The 22,271-nt window shown below is 43.9% G+C and overlaps 1 protein-coding gene across 1 annotated transcript in view; it reads right to left on the reverse strand.

The window, feature by feature from the left end:
* The window catches only part of EIF3H (eukaryotic translation initiation factor 3 subunit H), a 142,571-nt gene that overhangs the window by 8,951 nt on the left and 111,349 nt on the right, over positions 1–22,271 (reverse strand). The window contains exons 3-5 of the mRNA XM_008168297.4: positions 11,848–12,015; positions 10,236–10,335; positions 8,435–8,584 (exon numbers count right to left, since the gene is read on the reverse strand). Coding sequence (XP_008166519.1) covers positions 8,435–8,584; positions 10,236–10,335; positions 11,848–12,015 — 418 coding nt within the window. The remainder of the gene's footprint in view (positions 1–8,434; positions 8,585–10,235; positions 10,336–11,847; positions 12,016–22,271) is intronic.

Here is a 22,271-nt window from a genome sequence, read left to right on the forward strand (position 1 = left end):
AAACCCTGTTACTGTACTCTGATTTAGGGGTTGGAGGTGCTGAGAGAGCACTTTTACAGACCGATGTGGGAACAGCCTTTAAAAAGGGCATAGGACTAGGAGTCCTATATTCTCAGTTCTGTGCTTTTGGACAATAAACTTACACACTCTCTGCCTCCGTTTCCCCAGTCCTACATTTCTATGATTCTATAAGGAAGATCTGATCCACCACTTGCCTAATAAAGACTATTTGTGAATATCAGTCACAGACTGATTGCATGTCCAACTGTATTTTTTACCCTGCTAATTACATGGCAACCAGAAGCATATTGTGGGACAGACCTCCCCCCGCCCCAAACTCCTACAGCTGCAAGGCATCCTGACATTGAAGGTAATGCTTAGCACATCCCTGTGCATTTATACAAAATATGGTGGCCTGATTGTCTGTTACAATTTGGGTCGCCTTTGGGGATATGCCTCGTAAGATCCTTAATATTTTCAGAACCACACTCCTCCAGAACACGAATATGCGAGGGAAGGTTTTATGAGGAAAGACCAAGTTCCTTGGGTGTGAAATCCCCTGGCAGAGGCTCTTGACTCCAAGCTTGACTTCATAGATTCATAGATTCTAGGACTGGAAGGGACCTCGAGAGGTCATCGAAGCCAGTCCCCTGCCCGCATGGCAGGACCAAATACTGTCTAGACCATCCCTGATAGACATTTATCTAGCCTATTCTTAAATATCTCCAGAGATGGAGATTCCACAACCTCCCTAGGCAATTTATTCCAGTGTTTAACCACCCTGACAGTTAGGAACTTTTTCCTAATGTCCAACCTACACCTCCCTTGCTGCAGTTTAAACCCATTGCTTCTGGTTCTATCCTTAGAGGCTAAGGTGAACAAGTTTTCTCCCTCCTCCTTATGACACCCTTTTAAATACCTGAAAACTGCTATCATATCCCCTCTCAGTCTTTTCTTTCCCAAACTAAACAAACCCAATTCTTTCAGCCTTCCTTCATAGGTCATGTTCTCAAGACCTTTAATCATTCTTGTTGCTCTTCTCTGGACCCTTTCCAATTTCTCCACATCTTTTTTAAAATGCGGTGCCCAGAACTGGACACAGTACTCCAGCTGAGGCCTAACCAGAGCAGAGTAGAGCGGAAGAATGACTTCTCGTGTCTTGCTCACAACACACCTGTTAATACATCCCAGAATCATGTTTGCTTTTTTTGCAACAGCATCACACTGTTGACTCATATTTAGCTTGTGGTCCACTATAACCCCTAGATCCCTTTCTGCCGTACTTCTTCCTAGACAGTCTCTTCCCATTCTGTATGTGTGAAACTGATTTTTCCTTCCTAAGTGGAGCACTTTGCATTTGTCTTTGTTAAACTTCATCCTGTTTACCTCAGCCCATTTCTCCAATTTGTCCAGATCATTTTGAATTATGACCCTGTCCTCCAAAGCAGTTGCAATCCCTCCCAGTTTGGTATCATCCGCAAACTTAATAAGCGTACTTTCTATGCCAATATCTAAGTCGTTGATGAAGATATTGAACAGCGCCGGTCCCAAAACAGACCCCTGCGGTACCCCACTCGTTATGCCTTTCCAGCAGGATTGGGAACCATTAATAACAACTCTCTGAGTACGGTTATCCAGCCAGTTATGCACCCACCTTACAGTAGCCCCATCTAAATTGTATTTGCCTAGTTTATCGATAAGAATATCATGCGAGACTGTATCAAATGCCTTACTAAAGTCTAGGTATACCACATCCACAGCTTCACCCTTATCCACAAGGCTCGTTATCCTATCAAAGAAAGCTATCAGATTGGTTTGACATGATTTGTTCTTCACAAATCCATGCTGGCTGTTCCCTATCACCTTACCACCTTCCAAGTGTTTGCAGAGGATTTCCTTAATTACTTGCTCCATTATCTTCCCTGGCACAGAAGTTAAACTAACTGGTTTGTAGTTTCCTGGGTTGTTTTTATTTCCCTTTTTATAGATGGGCACTATATTTGCCCTTTTCCAGTCTTCTGGAATCTCTCCCGTCTCCCATGATTTTCCAAAGATAATAGCTAGAGGCTCAGATACCTCCTCTACTAGCTCCTTGAGTATTCTAGGATGCATTTCATCAGGCCCTGGTGACTTGCAGGCATCTAACTTTTCTAAGTGATTTTTAACTTGTTCTTTTTTTATTTTATCTGCTAAACCTACCCCCTTCCCATTAGCATTCACTATGTTAGGCATTCCTTCAAACTTCTCGGTGAAGACCGAAACAAAGAAGTCATTAAGCATCTCTGCCATTTCCACGTTTCCTGTTACTGTTTCTCCCTCTTCACTAAGCAGTGGGCCTACCCTGTCTTTGGTCTTCCTCTTGCTTCTACATAACTGCCATCACTACAGTTTGGATGGAAGGTGCTTGGAAAGCCATGACTACTGCCAAGCATTTCACAAAGAGACACAGTAGATGCCAAATCAAAAAACAACACATGAAATTGGAGGTGCTATTTCCCCATGACAAACACAAGATATTTCTTATATGCACTGGAAATATCCCTATGTGCATGTTAATGTCCAAAAGGATCAGAGCACAGAGTCAGTTGCCTTCTTCTAGGAACATGTCTCCCACAGTAAATGCTTCCTTTATCTAACATACAAGAAGTCAGATTAGATGGTCACAGTGGGCCCTTCTGGCCTTATATATGAATCTATGAGTAATACTGATATAGGTCACTGATATCTAGGATGGGTCAGAGCTCTCTTGTCTTTCTGAATACCATGTAGTTCTCTTCATAGTGTTAGAGGCTTGAAAGGTCTCTTTGCCAGGAGGAGCTAGATTCCCTGAAGTATCTTTTCCGGATAAGGAATCCAACACCATTCTTTGCTGGGATGGGGTTTGTATGTGTACAGTCTGAGGGTTTTCTGAAACCTGTGCTTGTAGTCCTTCTAAACAAGGCTCAGGACTCATGTCAGAGATGACCAAGGGCTACGTGGGTAAGAGTAGGAACACTTGGGCCAAGAGAAGGTTCTGACAGCCTGAATACAAAGTAAATGCTGGTTTATGAAGTAGTGATTTTTCCTTTTGGCTCTTGTGGAAGGGGTATTATGGGCAGGCACCTGGCAAAGAGAATTCAGGGATACCTTGATTTTCTGAATGCAATGAGGCCTCTGCCAGCTCCCCAAAGAAATTCTCCCTGATGTAAAGGCAAATCCTCAAGCTTTTCCTGCCCCACGACAGAAATCACAACATCGCCATTACAGAAGACCGGATAAGTATGACCCTCAAGGAGTACATATTTCTTTTATACAGATTAAGGCACAAGCAGCTGTGTAAAGCATCTATTGTAACCTCCACCAGCTGGTTGAAAATAGGTTGCAAAGGAATGGCAACCTTATTGGATGAGGTTACTTGGCTAAGGTATCCATCATGCCACCTCTAGATTCCTGGACATGTTTCAACACAAGACCTGCTGCTTGGACCATTTCTGGAGAAATGTTAGATCCTCCCATGAGAAGTCATAATCTCATTCCGCTGCAGTGAACGTATCTTGGAGTAGACAAACAAAAATAGATCTGTGACTAGGGTTTTTGATTTCAAAAGGGCTAACTTTAAAAAATTAAGGAAATTAGTTAGGGAAGTGGATTTGGACTGAAGAACTTGGGGGATCTAAAGGTGGAGGAGGCCTGGAATTACTTCAAGTCAAAGTTGCAGAAACTATCAGAAGCCTGCATCCCAAGAAAGGGGGAAAAATTCATAGGCGGGAGTTGCAGACCAAGCTGGATGAGCAAGCATCGCAGAGAGTTGATTAAGAAAAAGCAGAAAGCCTACAAGGAGTGGAAGATAGGAGTGATCAGCAAGGAAAGCTACCTTACTGAGGTCAGAACATGTAGGGATAAAGTGACAAAGGCCAAAAGCCATGTAGAGTTGGACCTTGCAAAGGGAATTAAAACCAATAGTAAAAGGTTCTATAGCCATATAAATAAGAAGAAAACAAAGAAAGAAGAAGTGGGACCGCTAAACACTGAGGATATAGTGGAGGTTAAGGATAATCTAAGCATGGCCCAATATCTAAACAAATACTTTGCCTCAGTCTTTAATAAAGCTAATGAGGAGCTTAGGGATAATGGTAGGATGACAAATGGGAATGAGGATATGGAGGTAGATATTACCGCATCCGAGGTAGAAGCCAAACTCGAACAGCTTAATGGGACTAAATCGGGGGGGCCCAGATAATCTTCATCCAAGAATATTAAAGGAACTGGCACATGAAATTGCAAGCCCATTAGCAAGAATTTTTTAATGAATCTGTAAACTCAGGGGTTGTACTGTATGATTGGAGAATTGCCAACATAGTTCCTATCTTTAAGAAAGGGGGAAAAGTGATCCGGGCAACTACAGGCCTGTTAGTTTGACATCTGTATGTAGTATGCAAGGTTTTGGAAAAATTTTTGAAGGAGAAAGTAGTTAAGGACATTGAGGTCAATGGTAATTGGGACAAATTACAACATGGTTTTACAAAAGGTAGATCATGCCAAACCAACCTGATCTCCTCCTTTGAGAAGGTAACAGATTTCTTAGACAAAGGAAATGCAGTGGATCTAATTTACCTCAATTTCAGTAAGGCATTCAATATGGTTCCATATGGGGAATTATTAGCTAAATTGGAAAAGATGGGGATCAATATGAAAATTGAAAGGCGGATAAAGAACTGGTTAAAGGGGAGACTACAATGAGTCGTACTGAAAGGTGAACTGTCAGGCTGGAGAGAGGTTACTAGTGGAGTTCCTTAGGGGTCAGTTTTGGGACCAATCTTATTTAATCTTTTTATTACTGACCTTGGCACAAAAAGTGGGAATGTGCTAATAAAGTTTGCGGATGACGCAAAGCTGGGAGGTATTGCCAATACAGAGAAGGAACGGGATATCATACAGGAAGATCTAGATGACCTCTTAAACTGGAGTAATAGTAATAGGATGAAATTTAATAGTGAAAAGTGCAAGGTCATGCATTTAGGGATTAATAACAAGAATTGTTATAAGCTGGGGACGCATCAGTTGGAAGTAACAGAGGAGGAGAAGGACCTTGGAGTATTGGTTGATCACAGGATGACTATGAGCCGCCAATGTGATATGGCCGTGAAAAAAGCTAATGCAGTCTTGGGATGCATCAGGCGAGGTATTTCCAGTAGAGATAGTACCGTTATACAAGGCACTGGTGAGACCTCATCTGGAATACTGTGTGCAGTTCTGGTCTCTCATGTTTAAGAAGGATGAATTCAAACTGGAACAGGTGCAGAGAAGGGCTACTAGGATGAGCCAAGGAATGGAAAACCTGTCTTATGAAAAGAGACTCAAAGAGCTTGGCTTGTTTAGCCTACCCGAAAGAAGGCTGAGGGGAGATATGATTGCTCTCTACAAATATATTGGAGGAATAAATACTAGGGGAGAGGAATTATTTAAGCTCAGTACCAATGTGGACACAAAAACAAATGGATATAAACTGGCCACCAGGAAGTTTAGACGTGAAATTAGATGAAGGTTTCTAACCATCAGAGGAGTGAAGTTCTGGAACAGCCTTCCAAGGGGAGTAGTGGGGGCAAAAGACACATCTGGCTTCAAGATTAAGCTTGATAAGTTTATGGAGGGGATGGTATAATAGGATAGCTTAATTTTGGCAATTAATTAGTCTTTGACTATTAGCAGTAAATATGCCCAATGGCTTGTGATGGGATGTTAAATGGGGTGGGATCTGAGTTACTACAGAGAATTCTTTCCTGGGTGTCTGGCACCTGGTGAGTCTTGCCCACATGCTCAGGGTTTAGCTGATCGCCATATTTGGGGTCAGGAAGGAATTTTCCTCCAGGGCAGATTGGCAGAGGCCCTGGGGGTTTTTTGCCTTCCTCTGCAGCGTGGGGCACGGGTCACTTGCTGGAAGATTTTCTGCACCTTGAAGTCTTTAAACCATGATTTGAGGAGTTCAATGGCTCAGACACAGGTTTGATACAGGAGTGGGTGGGTGAGATTCTGTGGCCTGCGTTGTGCAGGAGGTCAGACTAGATGATCATAATGGTCCCTTCTGACCTTAAAGTCTATGATTCTTATCTGAAAAGTAGTTTTCCAGCTCCTCCCAATTCAAACAATCCTTCATCCCCTTTACCTTCAGTTTGAACCTCCCCCAAATTATCTAGGCAAGGGCATCAACTCTGGGCTGCAAGTATCTCAAAAAATCCCTCCACTCCAAATGTGTTGAGTGCGCCAATTACTCCCAGCAGAGGGCGAGAAGATGGCCTCCGTCAGGGCAACCTTGGATGAAATTGGAAGAATTAGTGCCATGACAGGCAAAAGCACAGCTCCTACAGGCCTTTGCTGATCATGGTCAAGAGGGAACTCACAGGCAGGTTCCAGAGGCAGTGCCTCCGTTCAGATGGCAACTGAACAACCAATACTGGGTGTGGCTCACACACGGCCATTATGGGCCAAAGAAACCTTTAAAAACTTGGAGCCAGTTTGGTACTGGGAAGCCCAGACCAGGAAGTGAGAATCCTGGCAGCTCTTTGTGATGGAATGCAATTCCATCACACTGGTCTCTACAGAAAAAGAAGGATTACATATTGAAACCATCACACAATAGTCAATACATCCCATCTTCTACACCACAAAGTAATTCTTTGTTTTCTTCATCAGCCCCGTAATCTAAACCTGTGATAAAATTATAATCAGCATTTCTTATACTATTGTCCAGGGGTATTTTGCGAAAAAAAATATTTACAACAGCTAAATGCTAGAAATCGTTAACTCATTTCTAACCTACAACAAAAATTACTAAATCAAAAAATTATTTTTAAATTCTATTGTATACTCTGTTAAAAAGCTCCAGAGACTTTATTATAGGAACTTACAGATTCATTTTTAAATTTTAAACCAAATAAAATCAGAATTTTAAGACTTTTTAAACCATTATACTGGAATCGGAAGGCTATTATAATGGGAGATGAAAATGGAAACCTAAGAGAGATCAAGAGAGAAGTGAAGCAAGGTTGTACATTTATAGTGACTGATGAAATTAATACCTTCTTGTGTTTCTTTGATTAAGAGGAATGGAAAATGAATAACACTCACTATGAAGATGACAAAGCTGTTGGATGATTCAGAAGAAGGTCTGAGTAAGTCAGTGGAGATTATATATGAATATGGCAAAGAAGATGGTCTAGAGAGGAATGTGGACAAGACAAAAACTACAGTGGTTTGCAAGGATCACAGGAAAACAGGCAAGATTTCAGTAAATGACACAGCCATGTAGTGAGTGAGACATTATTGTTACATGGGAAGCATCATTACAGAAAATAGAAAATTGGACATTGAAGTCAGCACCTGAATAGCAGAAACAACGATATTCTGGAAGATTAAACATCTGATGAGAAGGGACATAAATCTGAAGACTAAATTCCAACTCTAAAAAACAGACTTACAGGGGTGAAACATGTACATTCAAACAAATCGATAATAAAGAAACTGCAGTCCTTCGAATTATGGTGTTATAAAAGAATTTAGAAAAAATATGGACAGATTGTGTAACCAACAAAAAAACTACTGGAGATTATGGGAACTCAGTAAAGACTAATTAGAGATCTTCTGAAAGAAAGATTCAATTTGCAGGGCATATTAGAGGTTCAGCAGGCAATGCATGTTTACACACTGGAATGGAAAGTTGATGGCAGAAGATGACAAGGCAGAAAAAGATCATGGATCGACAATATGGTATCCTGGGTGGATGAAAAGGACTATTCACCCACAAAGAGATTAGCAGAGGATCATATGGAATGGGCTGCCATGGTTGCAAACTTTCAGTAATAGAGATGCCACAGAAGAGAGGAGACAACCTGACACCGGGCTCTCAAACTCTCAGCAAACCTAACGCTACTTTTTAGCAAAATGGATACCATCAACACCAGGCTTAGTAAAGTCAACTGTAATTGAAAACTCTTTTCAAGCACTATATTCTTGTTTAGGAGTGTTTATCGTTTTTAACTGCATATTATTGGCTCAGCAGAACAGATGTGCTTTATTTTTTAATAAAATCATTCATATATTATATTTGACAAAAACAATGAAGCCAAAGATATTGTTCTATTTTGAGACCTATTTGGGAAATTTTGTAGGTGCTGAGCATTAGCTGGATCTACAAAGTGAAGAAACACACACTAACTACAAAGTTTACTAGGTACACGTTGAGTATGTAAATTATTTATTCTCTGACTTTAAACACTGTGTTTTTAGCATGTAGTTTTTGCTTCACTCAAAGCAGGACAGGAGGGATAAAATCTTGGCTCCATTAAAGTCAATGGCAAAACTCCCATTGATTGTAACAAGGCTGGGATTTCACTATGGTGTTAAAGTGCAGTTTAGGAACATGAATAAAGATACGTCGATTATTTTAACAAGTACTTACCTGCCAGCCAGACTGAGCAATTCGTGTTTATCTGCTACTGCCGATTTCTTTTCCAGCTCCCAAAGCATAACATTGATCAGGTACGAATTCTTAATTATAATGGGCACTTCTTCAAACATGTGCTCAAATGCAACATTTGCTTTTTTCAACCTATGAAGCAAGTTTAGAAAGTTTTTATACAACCGGGAACTTTGCTCCTTGGGGTCTCTATTCTTGTTCTAGCAACAGTCAGCTGGTGATTCCGTAGAGCCCTAGATTTCCAGAGCTCCATTGCCAAGCAACACTCAAGCCTCTTTGGTAAGAGAGGCATTTGCATGAAAAAAACTTTACATTTATAAAGCCTTGTACAAACTAACCAAGTGAAAAAGTCCTCAAAAGTAAAGCAGATGCTTTAATCACTAATGAGTTATTTACAAGAATAAACCTCCAGCAAAAGACTACAATGGCAAGGTTGACTCTGCCCCACCAGAGTCCTTTACTGTTTTCCTTACCATCAGTTTTCTTAACTAGAAGTGACTAGTCACCACACAGCTCTGCAATAAGTTCTAAATTCACAACTACTATGTTACAATGAAACACACTAATGTTTCTATGGAAAGCTGCATTCTCCAGAAACTGAACTTATAACTTTAAATCTTTTACATAATTAAAAAGAGGATGATGAAATATATTTAAATTCTAGTCAGAATAACAGAATAGAATTTTCTTATTTTTATAACAACATTTTACCTTACCTTTATTACCCCTCACTTTTAATTTTTAAACAGACAAAATAGACACGGATACCTTTCATCAGATCAACAAATAAAGGTACAATAGTTTGGGGGCACGTGTAATATGTGTGGCTCCATTAAGGCTGGAAACTAAACATTCACTTCCATTTTTTAGACTAAGAAGCAAACTACTGGAAATGTTATCTTTAGACATTGAGCAGTGAAATGGTTCAGTTTTTCTGAATGAAAGCTTTGCGTGGGTTTGTTTTTTGATGCTGAGCACTGAGATGATTAGGGGGAAAGATGTCATGCTAGCAGCTGCTTCAATTATAAGTGGTTACTCAATGGCAGGGTCAAACAAGCAGCATTGTTGTAACCAATCAAATAATTCACAAAACATTTTCTTGCCACAAAAATAGTAAAACTTGTTATTTGATTAGCATGTCTCAAGAACAGCTGTATTTTTAGAGGTTTCTTTATTTTTGGCCAAGAGATCGTTTATAATTGATAATGTGATAGTGCTAATAGGCCTCATTGTGCTAGGCAGCACAGAGTGAAAGGTCTGCTTTGGAAGCACAGTAAATATTCTGGAATAAAATTACTTCTATTCCAGAAGATAGTGTCCAAGGAATAGCTATAACAAATAGTTATTCCAGAATACTTATGCTGGTCAATTTTCCCCATGTAGACAAGGCCTTAAGAGATTGTTCCCTTTCTCTATTTCTTTGTGTATTTCTGCCCTTTTGCCATCACTTCAATGTATCTCTGCCTCTGTTCCCAGTTGCAGCTGTCTTCACAACATGCATCCCATGGCTGGAGTGATGGAATGCAGCACATCCTTTCAAAACATATGTTAATGTTGCTCCCCCAAGCCAATAGTAGAAGTGCTTGGAGCAACATCTTCATCATTTCTTAGTCAATGCATTTGAGTACACATGCATCACTGGAATTACATATCTGGTTTCCACAGAAATTGACATCAATTGAAATCTCCTTTTAACCCTCCTCCTCCTCCCCTGCCCAACTCCCTCCCCTCCCTCACCCCCCAAAAGAAGGATCATGAAGAGAGATCCTTTTAAAATACGTACGCTTCTGGAGAGAAATCTTTCTCTTTGCAAACTTCCATCAGTTTGGGAGTCAGTCTGTAGGCCTTTAGCGACAGAGACCCTTGGGCAGTCTTAATGGGATCTAAGACAAAGTATGGAGGAAGGACACAATTACAAAGATGATTTAAAAAGAGTCTTCCTCTACTTGAATATTTCTTTGGACGGTTTACGTTTTAGGAAAATTATTATATTGCATATTTATATTTAAATACCTAAAAAAATCAGCACAACAGGGACTGTGGTGCCCTGACTAGAAGTGTAGTAATGAGATATAAAATAGAACTGAACTACATGTAATGCATCTATTTACTCATCTAATGCAAATGTGGGACTTAAATTTGTGTATAAGAAAAGTACTAATTCCGGATTTCTTTTCCTTAGCACAAACTACCCAAACAACACGCATATGATGGCTGCCTCACTGAAATACAAAGGTTTCCCCCTCACAAAAAGGCAGCTCTACCTACTATGTAGTAAAATAAAAATATTTACTAAACCATAATCACTTAATACCAAAGTGAGATTTAGGATTAGTGATAGGCTAATTCATATTAGGCAAACTGTCTAATTGCTTGGGACAAAAACATAATTGATGCATAAAAAGATTAGCTTCCTCTTGACATACTGTCTTGAGCTCAGTGGAATGTTTTCTAAACAAACTGTTAAATTCCTAGGACAGGGAAGCTTAACACTTGCACCATGATAGCAGCTAAGGTATGCCAATATTAGAATAAAAACTGTTAACATTCATGTTGTCTGAAATGTAACACAGTCAAACTTTTAGCAATCGGTGATAAAATGAAAACCAAAATAGACTTGAACAAGTGGAAAATTCATCAAGGTCTGATGATGCAATGTTTCCAGCCAATATAAGTATACTTTAACAACTTGTTCTTTACTGTAATCCAATTGTTAACATACTGAAACAATTTTGGGGCAGCTCATAAGATTGATCGTATTCATTAGTATTTTTTCTGACAGATACTCAGGACGTTACATTTACTTCTCAGCTGGAAACTATATGCAAGTCTGCCAGATATGGCAAACTGTGAGTGTTCGGGGAGGGGGAGGCTATAAAGCTGTTAAATTGCCTACGGTTCTGATACAGCACAGAACATCTGGTCTGGAGAGCTTGAGGAAACACCATTAAATAGGCAGAAAATAAAAAAATCTTTGTGCTAAGAAACAGTCCAGGTTTTGTATGCTTCTGTCAGAGGTATAAAAACTTTGGCAATTTGTGTTATGATTGGTCAGTCACGTACAGAGCCAGACACTCTAGCAATCGGGGGTTTTTAGACATCTGGTCTAGTTCCACCAGTCCCTTCAACGAGGGAGGGGAGATGGAGGAATAAAAATGAAGCAGCTACTCCAGCATTCCAAAACGTACACATCAGGGCTCTGATAGCAAGAAAAATAAACAGAGAGAAGGAAACCCTGTCTAGACTTAGCTGCTGCTGAGGCTGCTGCAGACACAGGGTTGGTATTTACTTGAAAAGGCCTGCCAGGCTACTCTTACAGGCAAAAGACAGAATACAAAAATAGTAGTAATAATATTAAGAGGGGAAAAGAATAATAAAGGAAACCTCATACTAACCGTAAATGAGAACTACAGACTCCTCAATTGCATGTTGGTAACTGAACTGGGAGTCCAGGAGGGCACGAGTGACAAAAGAGCCATAGTAAGTAGATTGGTACCAGCCAACATGAAGATGATCAATGTTTACGTGGCGAAGGCTTCGCATCATTTCCATCTGGTATTGAACTAGATGAAATAAAAAGAATGTTAAAGCGTAAACGTCTAAAAACTATTTCTCGAGAACACCTACAATTAAACCTGAGCAAGTTACATTTTTCACAACTATAAAATCAGATTGGTTTATTTCAGTCACTACTCAGCACAGATAATATTAAAAATTGGAACTTGTCGTATAAAGTCAGAATAAAACTATTTTGGTTAATCAGAATACTTTTCTCATTTGGAGTTCACTGCTAAGCTTATCAATGAACTATTACACAAGTTTATTGCAGTCACTATCTTGTTCATTTATGTAAAAAAATTCTGATATTGTGCGTCTCATAGCAAAAATAAATTTCTGTTCAACAGGAACATTCTGTTCAAGAGTAAAATTAGTGTAACAGTTCTTTAATACTATCAAATATAAGTCTTATAAGATCATTTTGAAAACTATGACATGAGAAAGCAGATTTATGGGAACCAAAAGAAAAAAAACAGTTTATGTTAAATGTAAATATGAGATAATACTGAAACAGTTGTACATGTGTAGGAATACACACAGTACTCGTGTCCCCCCATTTGGAGCCACCTACAGGCAGTTGTTTGCATTAATCTTTAATTTTTTACACTTTTTTAATATATGGTACATTACTTTAGAAAGTAGAGAAAAACAACCATTTTGTCAGGATTATTATACTAAGAAAAAACAGTTACCTTTTCGAGTGTGCCCCCACAATGGGTGGTGGGGGAACACCCGCCAGTTCATAACAGGAACAAATGCACAAAGTGATCCAATTGGAAAGCTGCTGAGTGGAAATCAGCTGGCCCCTGGCATGCTCAGACGGGGCGACAAACAGTTGCGAGAACTTTCTGAATGGCTTAGTCCGCTGGAGGTAGAAAGCCAGAGCCAGCCGCACGTCGAGCGTGTGGAGGCGGCGTTCCTCACTGGATGTGTGAAGGTTGGGGCAGAGGACCGGTAGAAAGATGTCCTGACCCACGTGGTAGGCGGAGACCACCTTCAGGAGGAACGTGGGGTGTGGGCGGAGCTGGACCTTGTCCTTATGAAAGACCATGTACGGCGGTTCGGAGGTCAGGGCCCTGAGCTCTGAGACTCGCCTGGCCGACATGACAGCAACCAGGAAGGCCACCTTCCATGAGAGGTGAGACCAGGAGCACGTGGCTAGTGGTTCAAACGGGGGCCCCATGAGACAAGCCAACACCAGGTTTAGGTCCCACTGTGGAACCGGGGGTCTAGAATACGGGAAAAGATGGTCTAGACCCTTAAGGAACTGGCCAGTCATAGTATGGGAAAACACCGTGTGTCCTTGCACCGGCGGATGGCAGGCCGATATGGCCGCCAGGTTCACCTTGACGGACGAGGGTGCCATGCCCTGGGCCCTCAGTGGAGGAGGTAATCAAGGATAAGCTGGATCAGGGCGGTCACCGGGGAGACCCCCTTGTCTGCCACCCACCTAGAAAACCAGGACCACTTTGCCAAATAAGTGCGGGGAGTGGAGGGCCGTCTACTTTCGAGGAGGACACGCTGAACATGCTCTGAGCACGTCCTTTCCTCTCTACCTAACCATTGAGCAGCCATGTCGTAAGGTGAAGAGCTGCTAGGTTGGGATGGAGGAGGTGGCCCTGGTCCTGTGAGAGCAGGTCTGGGCGGAGCGGCAACGGTCATGGCAGAGCTACCGCCAGGCCCGTGAGGGTCCCGTACCAATACTGCCTGGGCCACGCCGGGGCAATCAGGACGACTCGGGCCTTGTCCGACTTTATCTTCTCCAGGACCCTGCTGATTAGAGGGAATAGGGGGAAGGCATAGCGAAGCCAGCCTGACCAGGACAGGAGAAAGGCATTGGAGATAGCGCCCCTCCCCAGGGCCCCCTAGGAGCAGAACTGGGGGCATCGCCGGTTCTGCTGAGTCGCGAATAGGTCCACCTGGGGAGTTCCCCACCTTCGGAAGAGCCGGTGGGCCACTTCCAGGTGGAAGGACCACTTGTGTTGCGAGGAGAAGTCCCTGCTCAAGCGATCCGCCCTCTCGTTGTGGGCACCCGGTAAGTGGAAGGCCTTCAGGTGGATGTCGTGGGCTATACAGCACAGCCTGAGGGCTCCGAGGCAGAGGGCAGAGGAGCGGGCCCCACCTTGCCTGTGGATATAGAACATCGAGGCCTCGTTGTCTGTTGGAAACCTGACCACCTTCCCCTCCAGGTGCGAGCGGAAGGCCATACATGCCAGCCGCACTGCTCTCAGCTCTTTGACGTTTATGTGTATGTTCAGGTCCCGAGCCAACCACAGGCCTTGGGTCTGAAAGCTCCCCACGTGGGCCCCCCAACCCAGCTCCGATGCATCGGACACCAGCTCCAGCGACAGGGCCCTGTCCCTGAAAGGGACCCCTTGGAGCATGCTGTTCGGGGTGGACCACCATCGCAGGAAGGTAATCACAGCGTCCAGCACGGTGAGGACCTTGTCCATCCTGTCTGTGGCCTGAGAGAAATTCGAGGCCAACCAGAGCTGGAGGGGCCTCATCCTGAGTCTGGTGTGACGGACCACGTACGTGCACGCCGACATATGATCCAAGAGCTGCAGGCAAACCTTGGCCATTGTCACCGGGAACCTTATGACCAAGTCGATGAAACCTTTCAGGGTCTCAAACTTGTCAGGCAGGAGGGAGGCCTTGGCTGACATTGTGGCCAGGAGTGCCCTGATAAACTCCTGATAGAGTTTATGCGCTGGACCGGGACTAACGTGGACTTGGTGTTGTTTACTAGTAGGCCCAAGGCGGTGCATGTGGACAGGAGGAGCGCCACGTGATCCCTCACCTGCGACCGGGAGGTGCCCTTGACGAGCCAATCTTCCAGATTGGGAAATATCTGTACCCCCCACCGTCTGATGTAGGTCGCTATTACCGTCATGCATTTTGTAAACACTCTGGGAGCAGTGGACAGCCCAAATGGGAGGACCGTAAATTGGTTATGATTTTGTCCCACCACGAAACACAGGAAGCGCCTGTGCCCCTCGAATATGTGGATGTGGAAGTACACATCCTGTAGATCCAGGGCAGTGTACCAGTCCCCGGGATCCAGGGAGGGGGGGGGGATGATGGAGGCCAAGGAGACCATGCGGAACTTGAGCTTCACCATGTGCTGGTTCAGACCCTGTAGGTCCAGTATGGGCCTGAGACCCCCTTTGGCCTTCGGTATAAAGAACAGGAGTAGTACCCCTTGCCCATGAACTCCTCGGGCACCACCTCTATCACTCCTAGTCGGAGGAGCCGCACCACCTCCTGCTCAAGCAGCACTTTGTGCGAGGGGTCCCCCAAGGAGGATGGGGGCAAAGGGGAGGAGGTAAACTGGAGGGTGTAACCCCGGGAGATGGTGTTGAGGACCCATTGGTCCGATGTGAGCCAAGACCATTCCTGAAGGAAAGCACACAACTGGTTGGAGAAGGGAAGCTTTATTGGGGTGGATCCCTGGTGAGGACTGGCGGGTTGCCCCAGAGCGTCCCGTCAAAAATCACCTTTTCCCTGCCTGCTTGCCCTTGGAGGGTCCAGGCTGGGGGGGAGGGGGGTGGTGCGGGAGTCCTTCATGCCATGCAGCCTTGTATTTCCTCTGCGAATAGAGCTTTCCCATCAAATGGGAGATCCTGCTTGGAGGATTGTGCCTTGCTAGAGAGCCCGGAGAGCAGAAGCCATGACGCCTGTCTCATGGTCACCGCAGAGGCCATGGAACGTGCGGCCATGTCCGCAGCATCTGAGGCAGCCTGCAGGGAAGCCCGAGCTGCTGTTGCCTCTTCCTCCACCAGCACCCTGAACTCCTTCTTATCGCGTTCCTGGAGGGAGACCTCAAATTTAGGCAGGGAGCCCCACAGATTAAATTAGTACCGACCCAAGAGGGGCTGATGGTTTTCCACTTGTAATTGTAAGCTCAAAGACGAATACATTTTTCTTCCGAAAGAGTCCAGTCTCCGAGAGTCTTTGTTCTTTGGGGTCAGGGCTGGTTGACCACCAGGGAGTTGGGCGCCGGGTGGGTATATAGGTACTCATGCCCTTTAGTGGGTACAAAGTACTTGCATTCTGCCTTTTTTGATATAGGGGCTGAGGCCGGTGTTTGCCACAGGGCATTTGAAATTTTAGCCACCCCTTCATGGAGCAGCAAGGCCACCCTACCCGGTGCCGATGGGGACAACACATTGAACAGGGAGTCCGTGGGCTCCTCCATCTCCTCTGCTTGGAGGTGAAGGCTTGCTGCCATGCTCTTTAAGAGCTCTTGGTGGGCCGTGAAGTCCTCCTGCGGGATGGAGGGAGGCGGGGCTGCAGTCGGCTCCTCAGGGCAGGGTGAAGAGGCCGGTGCAGTGCTTTGGGCGTCGGCTGGCACCTGAAGATCTACCACTTGGTCGGACTCAGGGCACGGTACTGAGGACGAGCATCCCACCGACTCTTTTGTCAGGGGTCTGGAGAGGGAGGCTGACGGTGCTTCCGAAGCTCCGGCCACTGAGTGAGCTCCCACCGGGGGCTGCGCCGGAGGCCACTGTGCCCACTGGTACCACTGGGCCAGCCATGACGCTCGGTGCCACTGCACCTGTTGTGGGGCCGGCTGCCCGGGTTGACTGGTCTGGCTGTCGAAGGACGGCTACAAATGGAGACCAGGCTGGCGTAGGATCCGCTACTATCTCTCGACTCGGAGAACCAGCGGTGACGGGATCTGCGACTGTCACTAGACCGCAATCTCAACATGGAGGACCAGTACTGAGGGTAATAGCTGCTCTGCAAATGGCCTCGATGGGCAGACCTGCGACGGCAAGGCGACGCCCGAGGCTGCGGTGCCTTGACGGCGACTTGGAGCAGGAGCCTGAGCAAGAACGGCGTCGACAACCGTGCCATGACCGACTGCAGTACGCTCTCTGAGGAGGACCGGTGCTGCGAGTCCCAGACGGACAGAACCCAGCCCGAGAGTCTGGTTGGCGTCGAGGGTGATCCACGTGGACCCTGCCCCGAGCGGACGCTGGGTGGTGATTGACATCGGGAACGTTCCCTTGACCGAGACCGGTACCGAGCCAGGGGCGACTGTGGAGATCCCAGCAGCGGCTCGCCTCTGGAGCGTGGTCCGATATCGGCGGTGCTCCAGGCACCAGCATGGACAAGATGTCCCAGGCTGCCTGGAGGGCTTCGGACGTGGATGGCATCCGGACATCCAGAGAGGCCTGTTCCGAAGGGGCCGGGCTACTCTACGTGTGTGGGGATCAAGAACTGCCCGACATGGGCCTAGCCTCTGTCCCAGACTTCCCTTGGTGCCGTTGCGAAGAGGGAGTCTTCTTGGCCCTCTTGGCATGCCCCATGGATGGGGAGTGGTGCTGACTGGTCGATGGCACTGGGATTGCCGTGTACCGACACCGCGGTGCCCGGTACCAGCTCGGAGCAGCGTGCCGGGGTCAGGGTCAGCGCCGACTTCATCAGAATGGCTCGGAGCCTAATGTCCCTTTCTCTTTTGATCCGAGGCTTAAACAATTTGCAAATCTTGCACCTCTCGCTGATATGCGTTTCTCCCAAACAGCACAAACAGTCTGTGTGTGGGTCGCTTCTTGGCATAGAACGCTGACAAGAACCGCACAACTTAAATCCATGGGCTCGCTAACGAACTACAGGTACCAAACGAACGAACAGTTCTGGGGACGAGCTACAGCAAAGCTGGAGCAGAGCAGTTCTGATGCACCTTCACTGGCGGCAAGAAGGAACTGAGGGTGGCGGAAGCACAGAGCTCCCCTTATATCGCGCCAGGCAGGCACCACTCCAGGGGTCGCGGGGGCACTAATCCCTATGGGTACTGCTAGGGGAAAAACTTCCAGCACCGGTGCACGTGGCGAGCATGCACACCTATTGTGGCATACACATGAGCAATCACTCGAAGAAGAATTGCGTTGTATTGTAGCCAACGAGTAAATTCTTTCCATTAAGTGTCTCATTTAAGCAGACTGCCTTTATGTAATACAATCTTATTAAGCAATGTTTAATGTGGTGCAATCTATCTTTCTAATTACAAAAAAGTGTATAATGGATTATCATTTCATCACAATTCAGACGTTTTGAACAGATAACTGAGTCAGGCTTGTCTACATTTAAACGGATACAGGTGCATCACTATATCCCTTCAGTGTAGGCTCTACCTACGCTGACAGAAGGGGTTTCTCCCGTTGGTAGAGATAATCCACCTCCCCAAGAGACAAAAGCATTCTTCTGTCAATCTACCACTGACGGTACTGGGAGTTAGATCGGCATACATCTCTCAGGGGGTGTGGATTTTTCACACCACTGTATGCCAATGTAAGCTCCCAATGCAGACCAGCCCTGAGCCACAGTAGCAATTTAAAATCAACAGTTTTAGATTTCAGTGAAATAATCAAATGAACTGATACTAATAGTCAATCAATAGGCACATTCTTAAAAATTGTGTTTGCGGGCTGTAGAAGTTGCAAAATTCAGTTCACTCCAGTTTCATTTTTTTTTAAACCAACAAGCTCTTGTGCACATGCAGAAATATAACAGCCATAGCATAAGGTAGCTACATAATTAGCAAGAGTAGAGGATAACTTTCAAAATGTACCCCCAAGTCTTTAGACATAAATCTGTGTCTGAAGGGAGGGAGGGAAATAAACCCATCCATGTTGGCTAAAGATATTAGTACACATTTCTCAGGAGTGAACAAATATTCTTCCAACTTGCCAGACAGCAAGCAAACTGTAAACTCCAAAGCCTGCTTATAGATGCCCTGTGGCCAAAAGATCATCTGCCACACCTTCCCACTCTTTATAATTACCGTATACACTTGTTCATAAGCCAAATTTTTTAGTAAAAAAGGGAAGCATCAGAGAAGGGGGTCGGCTTATGAATGGGTATAGAGAGGGAGAGGTGAGACACAGCCCCTCCTCCCCAACAGAGGGGACAAGGAGAGGCAGTACAGCCAGCAGAGCCAGAAAGGAAGAGGCGGGGCCAGAGTCTCTCCACTTCTGGCCCTTCACAAGCATGAGTAAATATGTCCCATACTCTTCAGTGCAAACCTGGAAGGTAATTGGTGATTATGTGGAGAGAACAATGCTTCCAGGAGAAGTTTTCAAACTCTGCCTTTTTAGAAACAACAGTCAGCAATGTACTTGTGGCACCTTAGAGACTAACAAATTTATTAGAGCATAAGCTTTCTAACGTGCCACAAGTACTCCTGTTCTTCTTTTTGCGGATACAGACTAACACGGCTGTTACTCTGAAACCAGTCAGCAATGTGTACTTTGAAAAGAGGGATGTAAATAATGGCTTTTAGCAAAAGGTAGGTGTGACAGATATAGCAATTTCCTGCAGTAAACTTGTGAGACCTTATTGAATGAAGTTTAGGTATCTTTGGGGTCCACTGTATTGAATACAAAGTATATTAATTATTGTGTGCCAGTATTGTGTGTAATCTCTCTAGGGGAGTGATGTGATGTAAGCTCGGGAGTTCAAAAGACTTTAATGAAAATGTGCCAAACAAGAATGGAATTTTGGGACAATAAAAGTGTGTAATGGTTTTCCTGGGGAGTACCCAAGAAGAGATCATGCAAATTTCCCATCTCCCGTTATGCAAAAACCCAGTCTTTTGAAGCTATGCCCTGAGGAATAGGTCATTGCTGATTACCTGGTCCCAAAGACTGAAGATCAAAGGCCTGAGCTATATAGAGAAACAGCTGAAACTGCCTAATCAGGGTTCTGGTTCTGAGACAGTTATGAATTTGTAAACACAGGGAAAATCCAGTTCTGGGTTTTGAAAGACTAACATCTATCACAGAACCCAAATTAGGAGTTGGGGGTGACCTCTAGTAGGTTTTTTAACATGCATGCAGCTTCTTTTATTGTGTTTAATATGTTTTCTCTAACGTTTTCACCATAAGAATAAATGTGCTTTCTCAGAAAGAGTTGTGTGGTAATTTATAACTGCGGGTAATACACTGGTCATAGCCTCGGGTGAGAAAGCAAAGTGCCGACGCGGGCCTTTTCGTCTATCACAAAGCAGGCAGGGATCAGTGCAGCTTTAGAGAACCCACAATCAGAAGGGAGTGAGATGTGAGTCTTCACCCAAGAGTGGTGACAGTTAGGAGCTGGGAGCCTGTAGTGGGTGCCCTTGGTGGATCAGGGAGGGGGAAAACAGATGCAGTTATCCTAAAACTGTGACAGTAGGAAAAGTAAAAGCATCCACTGACAGCTGTCTACATCTGCAAATCACCACTTCCCGATTTCACTATTTTTAGCAGATAAATAATAATGGAGGAAACATGTATGCTGCGTAGAAAAGTCTCAAAGGATTGATAAAGTATCTGTCTCTGAAAAATAACTACAAAAGTAAAAATCAATTACGGGGAAAGGTCCCTATCAGAAAGAAAAAGTAACTTTTTACCAAGCACAGAGAAAAGCATGTTTGAACATTTAGCAACAAAAATGTCAGGTTGCACAACTACATAATAAATAACCCCCAAATTGTTTGTGCTGGTATAATCAGCACTATTTCTTCACATTGTTTCCATCATTCTGTAAAGCATCACTTCCTTAACTAAGTTAACCATGGACCAGCTAGCCCTCAGATCTGTTAAGAATCTGGGCAAGTCACTCAGCTGCACTGGTCAGGTGTTCATACTTTAGAACCAAATTATTTGGGTGTATGGGGGGGAGGAAGGAGGGTGTTCTACTTCTTCCCAAACCAGACTGCAAATATGCCTTTTACTTATAATCATATTATTAGTTTTAGAGTGAAAAAAGTTAACTGACTTCTGAAATATGACTTTCTGGGGTACAGACACAGACAACTGGATTAAGTTACCCGTTTCACTGAAACATAACGTACATATTGTTAAAGAAACTTAAATCAGTTAAGAAGCTTTGTCAGCATGAAGTACACAAAAACTGACTGTTCGGCATTATTGTGTTTGTGCTGTACTGAAGTACTACGTGCTGGATTAAGAGTGTATGATCACGGTCTCCTGGGACCCTCACAAAAATTAGATGTGTATCTCATGAGGCGCTCTCAGTGAGCAAGATTTCAAACAACAGAAAGACTGCTCTTGCTGAGTGATCAGGAACTAAAGACATTATTTATCTTCTCTCCATCCTTTCACACACCCATCTTTTTCTAAAGTTTGTAAAAAGAAATTTCTGTAAGGAAGCAAGAAAAGGTACTACAAGCTACTTTTTGACTGAGGCACAGCAACCAATGAAGAACACTTATTAGAACACAAAAAGAGAAAGTACAAGACCATACTCGCAAGGAGGTCCTTGAGACTGACTGGTGGTTCTGACTGAGCTACAGGGTGATAACTAATTCCTTGATTTCAAGTTAAAGAAAGCTCTAACTACTGGAAAAAAGTATTACAGATAAATGTTTTTGCAGGATTAAACTAGAATTTAATAATTTGGTTATTTTTTAAATACTGTTTAAAAAAAACCACTCTCCATCACCGGGCCACCTTTCACCCAAGAATCACTTTACAACATTTATCACAATATAACATCCATTAGGTCAGTATGATCTCCACTTTACAGATTGGGAAACAGAGGTTAAATAACTTGTCCAAGCTCATACAGTGAATCAACGGTAAATCTGAGAAGAGAATCCTGATCTCCTGATTCTCAGTCTCATGCTGTAACAGTTAAAACCATATTCCCTCCTATGTATCACAAAATACCTTCAAGTCATTTGTGACTAAACTTAAAAATAGGGTACGAATGGGTCAAGTCAATTGGTCTGGTAGCCTTCCCCCCCCCCCCATTTTAAGAGAGTCCAAATGGCTATTTTAAAATACAAAGATCTTTATCCTGACCTATCTACAGTGCTCCATAGGGGTTGGCATAGTCTTGTTAAATTCACATTTTTCTTGGAAAAGCAGCATATTATACCACGCTCATCACCGTAATATCTGAGCACTTAGAAAACAAGATGAACAATTCATCTGATGGCAACTACAATTACAGGCCTCAATTTTGAGAAGTGACTAGCAAGTTTGAATGTGCCTGTTTGAGTGTTCATTCTGACAGGTTTTACAAACCTGAGCACTTCTCCACAAAAAAAATCAGACTCTTAAAGTGTCTCAAATTGGGCACACAGAATCTTTGGACATTTTTGAAAATGTAGGTCTACTTTTATTTACATTCATGTTCATTCAAATCACCAGTGAAAGGGTATGATAAACACCACACTACACATGGAGAAAATTCAAATTAAAGACTTATTTTGCACTAAAACCCACTAATACCTTTATAACCTTTATTC

The sequence above is a fragment of the Chrysemys picta genome, chromosome 2, assembly GCF_011386835.1.
Source record: "Chrysemys picta bellii isolate R12L10 chromosome 2, ASM1138683v2, whole genome shotgun sequence".
NCBI lineage: Eukaryota > Metazoa > Chordata > Testudines > Emydidae > Chrysemys > Chrysemys picta.